We start from the raw sequence: 10,000 nt of genomic DNA on the forward strand, positions 1-10,000 counted from the left end.
GGTGAGATAAATATATATATATTATAGCAACATGGCACTGAACATTACAGGGACAGACTTGCACACAAGTTACACAACTTACTGATGACACCAAACAGTGTCATTCAACTTCTTTTAAGACCCAGTAATGTATAAAATGCTTTTAATAGTTTTACTTCTTTTGTCATATGTCATTTCATATATATTAGTTTATATGTATTACTTTACGATTTTTTCGGGATTCGGTAATTCCTTATGCGCGCCCCATTTGATTTATTTCTAGAACCATCATATTCTGTATCCCAGGTGAGTTTTAACAACTAGAAAATACACAGATAAATGCACGTACACAAGTTAAATATTTAGACCTTAGACGTACTGTTGCCCACGTACGTGCATGCACTCTTCGTATGCCCGTCCACCTGCCCACTCCGACACATTCAAAAACACACAGACTTATACACGCTACCAATCATATACCATGTTGGAATAAATCATACTATGCGTGTACTCGTATTGTTGAGACCCAAACGCTCCTTAAAGTTTTATTGAGCTGTCAATCATAATGCATGTTTTACGAATTCAGTGTAGTTGTATATATATGACTGTTATAATCGTGTATTCTTTACCACCGTTTGACCAACGTCAAATTTGTCTTTACATTAAAGGTACAGTGGTAAATATGCCTCGCAACCCTTTCATAAGTTTTATTTTTCAGTGTGCACATGAGAAAAACAATGATATACACATACAACCTGAAGAGACATTTATGCTGAAAATGTAACATCAATAGAAGCATTCTTACTTTTTCTAATGTGGACAAAAGGAAAATAAAATACTACAGCTGGACGATTTCCGAAATTTACTGAAAACACTGACAGAAGATCCTTGCAGATGGTCCTTAAATTTTACATGTGGTGTTTGGAGACTCGATGTTCTAAGAATTTCCTAAAATGTAGGAATATTTTCTTTGAAACCCTTGAAATTTCATTTTGTAAACTTTCAGATTGTAATCTTGTAGACTGTTCCTTTGGTAATGCTAATTGGTCTTATCATATCTGCCTTGTATATTTATGATTGCCAAGCATGATTGGCAGCATATTTTATGAGTTTGGAAAATACTTTATCAAAAAGTAAAAGACAGACCAATGTTTGTCTTATTCTTAATATTGATTAGTATAAATGTGCATTAACTATATTATTTTTTCTTTGTATACAGAGAACACTGATTTTAAGCTGAGTACTACCTAATACATTTAAACTGATATTCATTTTATGATATTTCCGGCTTTGACAAGATATCTGAAGGCCAAGTTGAACCAAAGATAATTAAAGCTTCAAGACAGTTCAGTGCAAGAACTGATAGGTCCAAAATTAATGCTGCTTACCAGTTTGGATTATCAGCAAAATAACAAATTTGTAAATGAAAATACACATGCCTAGTTGTTTTGAATGCATAGATGTAGCAATTTTTCTATCTGGCTTTAAAAGCCAATTCTTGTAAAAATGTAGTATCTTTTGACTTTTAGTGACAAAGATCCAAGAGACATGGTTGATGACGAGCTTGGTATCTATGGTTGAAGTATGGTATACAGAAAAAAAGATGATTAAGACTTGGAAAGAAAGAAAGAAAAACAAATTGGATCTTCAGTATTTTTAAGCAAACCGTCAGTTTTAGTTCATACATATAAAAATATTAGCAACTTTCATATCCAAATAATCTTCAATCATAACAATGCAATAATTTCAAACATTCACCAACTGCCTATTTCTTGAACTTTTTCTTTTTGTTGATACGATTTCTGACACCAAGACTCTCCTCAGTATCATCTCCATGATCCCGCTTCTTTCCCTTCTTGCCTGTCTTTTCATTAAGCCTAGCCATTTCCTGAAATTAAAAATAAGAGGCTATTGAAGTAAGTTGATTATATATTCATATGAACATCAGTGAATTGTATTAAGTGCTGCTAATTTTCTATACACCTTAAACATAATCAAACTGAAGTACCTTGAAAGGACACCCAAGATATATGCAGGATACTCACAAGCTTTGCAAATCTTTCAGCTTCTGCAATCCTCTCTTCCAATACAAGAGCCTCCTCTTTGACTGTGGGGTAGACATCCAACTTGTATCCTAGCAACTTCTCAATTCTTTGGTAAACCTCCACTTCATACTGGAAAGTGGAAAGTGACAAAAGGCTTTTAAATTCTGATGAAGAAAATATGTAAATTTTTGGTAATAAAAAAATCCAACCCTCTACCTAAATTGAACAATTTTTTATGCCCAAGAGCCACTAACTTTATTTGTGTGCAGTAAAACCTGACTTTAAAAAAAGTTAACTACATACCTGAGACACGAATGTTATGGCAATGCCAGACTTTCCAGCTCTTGCTGTTCTGCCAACACGATGAATGTAATCTTTGCTGTGCATTGGCACATCAAAGTTGATCACATAATCAACACTTGGGATGTCAAGTCCTCTGCAGAGTATATGAAATATTAGTAATCTTTAAGCATATCATAAATAATGTGTATATATTATTTCTATATAATTCTAGAATTTAGTGTAATGATTTACAAACAGTATTATCATTCACAAATATAACCAGTATTTATTACAAAATCACAAACTAATCCCTTACCTTGATGCCACATCTGTAGCTAAAAGAATAGACCGTTCCTTGGCTTTGAACTTATTCAAGGCACCCAGACGTTTGTTCTGAGACATTTTGCCATGTAAGGGAATGGCTGTGAAGCCAAGGTTGCGGAGTATGAGTGCTGTTTTCAGTGTAGAGAGTTGAGTGGCACAGAATATGATGACAGACTGGTTGCCAATTTCATTTAAAATATAAGCGAGGTACATATGCTGAAAAAAGAGAAATAACCAGTGACTGAGTATCTTGCCTATTCAAAATAATTACAAAGCTCTTTTTTCTCTAATATTTACTTTCTTTGTGAACCACATACATTTTAACATCTACTCTTCCTAAGAAGAAAACATACTTATTGATATCAAGCAATTAAAAATTATAAATTCAGTCATAAACTTACCTTATGCTTGCAGGGGATGAATATCATTGACTGTTGTAATTTACTGACTGTCTGATATTTTGATGAAACTTCTACTTTTATAGGATCCTTTAAATGAGCTCGTTGTAGCTTATTAACCTGTAAGAAATTCATATATTTTAGGACTGAATTCATTCATAGTGCAAAAAGTGTTTGTGGGTAAAAGTCTAAACCTTCTGAAACCAGTGTTGTCTTCTGTTTTGTTTTGTGATTACAGTAACATTTTAAGTGTATAATACCAACATTATAATCAAATCCTTCTTCATTATTTAATGCAGACTTCTTAAATATTTACTTGGCCTAATCAAAAGCAATTTACAAAATTATTTTACCATCTACAAAACAGAATGTACTTATCTGAAAAATCTTAAAAGTTACCTCAAAAAACACTATATTATCTATCAACTTACTTTACTTGTCATGGTTGCTGAAAACAGCATTGTCCTCCTTTCTCGTGACAACTGTTTCATGATTTTATCAACTTCCTCCTCAAAGTCCATGTTGAGGATGCGATCAGCCTCGTCCATCACCTGTAAAGTAGGAAATCAGTAAGTATCTTCTTTCCCAGACAAAATAACATTATCACCATCATTTTCATCATGTCCATCTTCACTGTTCTCTAATGATGGGCAGAGCTTTAATTTCCTTAATTTCAACTTTTATTCTGAATAACAGTGAAGCACACTCCACAAAGAAATACATAATGGTACAATGTCTTACCAGATACTTAAGTGCCTTCAGGTTAAAACCCTTTGTCTTCTCTAAATGGTCCACAAGACGGCCAGGGGTGGCCACAATGATATGTGGTCGCTTACCGAGCTCCAGTGCTTGTTGTGTCATGTCCATACCTCCCACTATCACAACACATGTCACACCCATGGCTTTTCCTTAAGAAATATGGATATAAATAAATTAAGTGGAATGCACTATCTCAAAATGTTTTTTATTTCCATTTTATGCAAGAGAAAGATCAAGCACATTAAAAATTCCTTAAAGTATTCTATTCAGAAGACCTTAGCAATGTACTGAAATTTTTGTTTTCCTGATTCTTGATAAAGGAACAAAACAAGACAAAGAAATTTGTTGCAGTTCCAGCATAATGGTAAGAGTCTCGGGGATTTGAATCTTTCCCCTTTTTTCATTCCGGCCATACTATTTGATATTAAACTGTAACATATTTAAGGAATACCTTTTAAATTCTTTAGGTTTACAGGCATTTGGGTTACAAAATTTTGAACATCTTTTTTTTACTATACCTAAGCAATATACAGTGACAAACCATTTCATCAGTTCAATCTATTTTCTAGTAAAAGTATATTACAGAATAGAAATATATAGTTACCAAGGGCATCAAATTGTTCTTTAATCTGGAATGCTAATTCTCTGGTAGGAGTTAAGACCAGGCAGAAAAGCCGTTGTGGTTGTGATATCAATGACTGGAGCACAGGAAGTCCAAATGCTCCTGTTTTCCCTGAACCAGTCTCTGCAAGACCTATGACATCTCGTCCTACAAAAAAAGTATTGTATGAACAGTCCTGTGTAAACAGAAAACAAAATGTATAATGGCTATTAGTCTACATTAAAACTATAGGTATAAATAAATCAATGTAAATAACTGATATTACCTATACAATTTAGCTTCCATTTACATTCAGGGGCCTTTCTCCTTAACCATAGAAATAAAACCATCAGAAAGTATCATTAATTACAAATTCATATTTGTGTATGAGAGAGAGAAGAGGGCCTCCTTGTAACTTGTTTTTCTTAATGTGATATTTATCATTTATTCAAGTAATTCCATTTGCTTTACAAGTTCCTTATTTACAAGCAAAATCTTCTCACTCCACTTTCTTGAGATAATCATTTTAAACTTCCATGCACTGAGCATGTAATCTTGTAAGTCCTTTACAGGATGCATTATACAGACAAGATTAAAATGTATATCATTTGGTGTATAAATTCAAGCTCTTGAAATGTCAGACTAACATTTGTGATAGTGAAACCAGAAAGTCAAGGACAGTATTCACAAAAGGTCATAGAATTTTCTTAGAATAATTTAAGGACTGTCCCAAAAACAGTCCAACTCCAAAAAGTTGTCTATGACTCGGTCTAAGAATTGTCCTCATCAATCTTGTCTATGACTTGCAACTGTGCCACATTTCAAAGTTAACGCTTTACTAGAACTTAAATTTACATTTTAGAAGATCCTAACATAACCCTATGTAATAATGAAATCATATTACTACTGCAGTGAATCCTGCCTAAAATATTACATATCTACTGTTAAGACTGCATCAGCTGAGAAGCACTATTGCACAATTTGTATTTATATACGAGAAAACTGCAGTAAACAAGGAGGAAACTTCCAAATTAACCTTTAACAATAAGTAAAAAACTGTCAGGAAAGTTTTCCATATAATTTCTGATATGGAGTAATCTTCAACAACTGTAAAATTGCAGTGCTGTTGTCAGTGTCTCACAAGGGCAATTTAAAGATAGACAAAAATCTGGTGTGAAGGACATTTTCACAAGGAAACAAAATCACTGAGTCAGACAAATTTCAGAGTATATGACCCTGCATGAATTCCACCCCAAGTCTTAATTGCTTTAGTTGTGAGGGCAAAATTTAAGCTCTTAAGAATAACCACTGCCACAGATAACAGTCTAGTTCCAGGTTTGCGGGGATGAATGAGTGGCTGGTTGATTAGGTTGTCAACTTTCGCTTTCTCCTCTGTCTCTTTGATGTTTTTTTTACTCTTTTCTTTCATTTCTTTAATGTTTGAAACTTTCTACCATATTAACACCATACTTTACTAAACTAGCACATACTTTCCTCTACAAATTCTACCTAAAGAAAAATATGAACACCAAGAGGCAGAAGAAGGAAGATCAAGAGCAGTATCACATTGATGTATCCTACTTCCAGCCTTCCTTTACCGAACCAATCATAGAACAATATTCTGACACCTATTAATGTTGTTTTGAAAAGTCCATAGAGTACAGATCTTTATCATTACATATACACATAGATTCCCAGGAATATCTACAGTATAGCTAATAATTTGGTAAATATGGATTGCTTAAAAATTCCTCTCTCATTTCAAATGCTGGCAAACACGAGTCATTCTTTAAAATAAATAGCTTGATATCTGCAATATTTTCATCAGGCTACCTGGAATAACCTATATCAACTGCATATATCAACAGTAACAGAACAACTTTATCAGTTAATATTATACACTTTCTAAACTGTAACAGCACAAAAGGCGTAACTAATACCTGCTCTTATGATACCATGGTATTTGAACTTTTCAATTAAAATAAAGATGCAATGGCAAATGCAAATCAAAGATGAAAAAGAGAGAAAAACAGAAGAGATACAATGGTTGCAATAATACTTTCATATTTTGCTAAAGAAGTGTATCAATATATTATGAAATAAAAATACAGCTCCAATCCCAACTAAAAGGATTGACAGTAATTAGTGTAATAAATTTCATTATTCTTACCTTGTAATGCTACAGGAATGGCTTCTTTCTGAATTGTTGTGGGACTTTTCCATCCTAAATGCTCACATGCAACACACAACTCCTCTATGATCCCCTGCAAAGCAAAGACGCATTAGAAATTATAAGATCAAAGAAAAATGATCCATGGGTGAACATGGCCAACGCAAGAATTAGTTGCAATATCCACTGGCTCCATGCCTATATCAACTAGTGTAAGATTAACTGCAGTCCAGACTAAAAAACATGGCTCATATCAAACAAGACAGTCTATATCATTGCTGATATATCATTTTCCATCTTTTAATACACACTGTGATACCACATCTGATGCAAGATTATGGGAGATTCCCCTATAGATGGTGCCATTCCAAAATATAATTTTTCATACACTTTCCTTCTGTATGCAAAAAATCTATTTGGGCTTGACACCCCCTCCCCCCCTCTCAAAAAAAATCATTATGAAAACAGACAATATTCAAGAAATGAAGAAACTCTGTGAGGCAATACATTTTATGTCAATTCAACCAAAATTTTCTGCTCCCTAAGAGACTAATAACACTCACAACATTAAAATATGAAGAAAATATGCAAGACAATCATTTTTATGATAGTTTAATCAATTTTCCCCGACTCCCTAAGAGGTCTTTGACAGGCAGTGATAGTTGTCTTTCCTGTGGTACGCAATCTACTAAAAAGTAAATGTCAATACTTTGTTTACAACTTATTTCAGACAGATCAGAAAGAAAGGGAAACTGCTGTTCATTATTACTACTCCCTTCCTTCCACATTTTCTTAATAATCAATATCACAATTATTCTAGAAGCTTCCAGTAAAGGAAAGACAAACATCCTAAGTGAAATATGGGAAAGAAAGAATTTATGGTTCAGTGGGTTAAGGCATCACAGTACTGACAAAGCATTTGGGAATTAAAGCCTCTTTGGTGATGCCAGTGCTTAGGACCTTAACTATTCCTAGGACCTGTAGGTCAAGGCTACAAGTTAATCAGCATCTTCCCACCATGCTGTTATCATACTATATAGATGTCTAAATGTTAACCACTGCAGAGGACAAAAATAGTCATAGACAAAAGATTCTTTCCTGATATTTATACAGCTAGTTAAAATTACTGTAACATTATATTAGCAGACCTAAGTCCATATGCAACCATAATACAGATATTTTAAAGAAACAAGTTACAGTTTCAGATACCAATATTGAATATGTTGAAGCTGTTGAAGTGAACAACAATCCACATTTCCTCTAAGCCTTTCAACACTCCATCAAAGATCAACAAAGCTCTAAAACTGGCACAGTAAGACCTATCTTATCTGTACGTGGTATGATTTTGAAGGCCTTTGCCAGGACATTGAAAGGAATGACTGAAGAGGCAATCCCAAGACTATGGGAAATGCCACCAATATTTTGATTATGGTAAGTTACCACAAATGATGTATTCAAATGATAAAAATTATATTGCTGTGTTTCCTAAAAATCAAATCTAAATATGCACTGATCTGTAATGGATAGCCTGCAAGATTAATTAAAACTTACAGTCTAGGGTTAATCTTTATGGTATGGATGCACTGAACTAGGGCAAATTGAAGATGGTATTCTTGTAGATGATTAAAAGTTATTGTCAGTACAAGAAATAATCTGCATACGTGAATATCAATGCCACAAATAAAAGAAAGTGATTGCAGAAAGTGCCACATAGTCTAAGTCCATTTGGTGCTCCCAAGCTTCTGCTCTATCGTGCCATGCATAACAAGGTGAGGACAGTATTTCCTGAGGGGTCTTAAGGGTAGAAACCCCATCAGCCCTCCCCTCAGGCAGTGGCCAGTCATGGCAACTTAAGACTATTGAATAAATTTTGTGACATGGAGTTGGTGAATGTATCCGAGACTGTAAAGAATTAGCAAGTCTAGTGGTTACAATAGCATCCATACCCTTTCTGCAGCTCTATACACCATCCATATGTGTTACCAAAGCATAGTTGTCTGGGTTATCTCCTACCAGAATATATAATGTGAAGATTTTGCAAATCAGGTAGGGGGCAGGGGGGCAGCAGCAGCCTCTGAAAGGGAATTACCCCCTAATTGTTATAAATGTAGATCACACTTTGGTCACTTCTGCTTTTACCCTGCAATTTCTCTGATACTTCTCAAGCCCTTGCCAGCTCTTGGGGATGTTATCATAGCTGAGCTTTGTTTGCATCAGGAATGAGTGCATTAAAACACGGTGAGAGCAATCAGAATAAGTCTTTATCAAAAAATGGGCATTAGGCATCATGGAAATTCCTCACAATTTGGATGCACTGGCTAAAAACTAATGTCTCCATTTCTTTCACAAAATTTATTTAGCAGTTTAACTTACCATGTGTGGGTGTATACTGCCTCAGCAGAGAGTTGATGGGGGATCAGCCCTACAAAATCCCCCATCAAACATTATTTTGAAAATTGGGCACTGAGTGTACTTAGGCTGTGAGTGTTGCCCTCTGTGATCTTATTTCCTTTTGTGGCATCACCATTAGTGTCTGCAGATTATTTCTTGTACCGATGACATTTTTCCACAACAGGATTATCATCTTTAATTTCCCAAAGCTTAGTGTGGCCATAAGGTAACAATTAACCAGTAGTCAGTTCCAAATTTACCCTACGTGAAATTGGAACTATACCTGCTACTATTGAGCCAAGTTGGAAAGTTTGCTGATGCCGCACTAAATTCAAACTGACTGATAAAATACTGCGCATCAATTTTATTGTTTTCATGGGTGCCAAAACAGAGACTGAACCTTTGCACCCTAAGGTCCATGCACCTATGTCTTGATAATAACACTGTGTGCCCCCCTAAATGCAGTCAAGCTTTCACCTTTTGCATATGAGAAGATACAGAATTCATGTCCCCATTCTTGACATGCTACTTCAACTATAAGCCTTGAACTTTTTGTTATCCTTATCCCAAGATCCTTTTATTTATCAGCAACCATTTATTAAAGGATCCTGTGTATTTTCTGACATACTTTTGTTGAATTATTACAGCAAATTACATTTTGAATCTAATTTCCAAATAACCATTATTTTTTACAAACTTCAACTTGAAAACAATTAATTGTGACGATTCATACAATACAAAACCATGAAATTTAATTCCATGAGTGTTGCTGGTAACAAAGAGACTACTTATGCTGAGTTCGGAACTCCTTGTCTTGCTCATCTAGACAACTTGTCCAGGACCAGCAGGACAAGTGGGCCGCGTTCGAAACCTCCAAGACTCTTTCTGCCCAGAATGGAATCGGCTCGAATATAAACATTCATACGGGTGTCTTTATTTTACATGCTGCATAGGTTTCGTAACTCCTTTGATGCATATTTAACTTACCTACAACAGACAAACACAAAAATATCCTTTGATAACACTAATAAAGGGCCATAAAATTACCCAT

The 10,000-nt window shown here is 34.6% G+C and overlaps 1 protein-coding gene across 1 annotated transcript in view; it reads right to left on the minus strand.

Moving 5' to 3' along the window:
- Window positions 1-824: 824 nt before the first annotated feature.
- Window positions 825-10,000, minus strand: part of pths (probable ATP-dependent RNA helicase DDX47) — a 10,133-nt gene continuing 957 nt past the window's right edge. Inside the window, exons 2-10 of the mRNA XM_027357462.2 lie at window positions 6,559-6,652; window positions 4,392-4,556; window positions 3,770-3,936; window positions 3,460-3,579; window positions 3,032-3,148; window positions 2,623-2,846; window positions 2,328-2,460; window positions 2,025-2,153; window positions 825-1,867 (exon numbers count right to left, since the gene is read on the minus strand). Coding sequence (XP_027213263.1) covers window positions 1,745-1,867; window positions 2,025-2,153; window positions 2,328-2,460; window positions 2,623-2,846; window positions 3,032-3,148; window positions 3,460-3,579; window positions 3,770-3,936; window positions 4,392-4,556; window positions 6,559-6,652 — 1,272 coding nt within the window. The 3' untranslated portion in view covers window positions 825-1,744. The remainder of the gene's footprint in view (window positions 1,868-2,024; window positions 2,154-2,327; window positions 2,461-2,622; window positions 2,847-3,031; window positions 3,149-3,459; window positions 3,580-3,769; window positions 3,937-4,391; window positions 4,557-6,558; window positions 6,653-10,000) is intronic.

Source organism: Penaeus vannamei, chromosome 34, assembly GCF_042767895.1.
Source record: "Penaeus vannamei isolate JL-2024 chromosome 34, ASM4276789v1, whole genome shotgun sequence".
NCBI classification, from domain to species: Eukaryota; Metazoa; Arthropoda; class Malacostraca; order Decapoda; family Penaeidae; genus Penaeus; species Penaeus vannamei.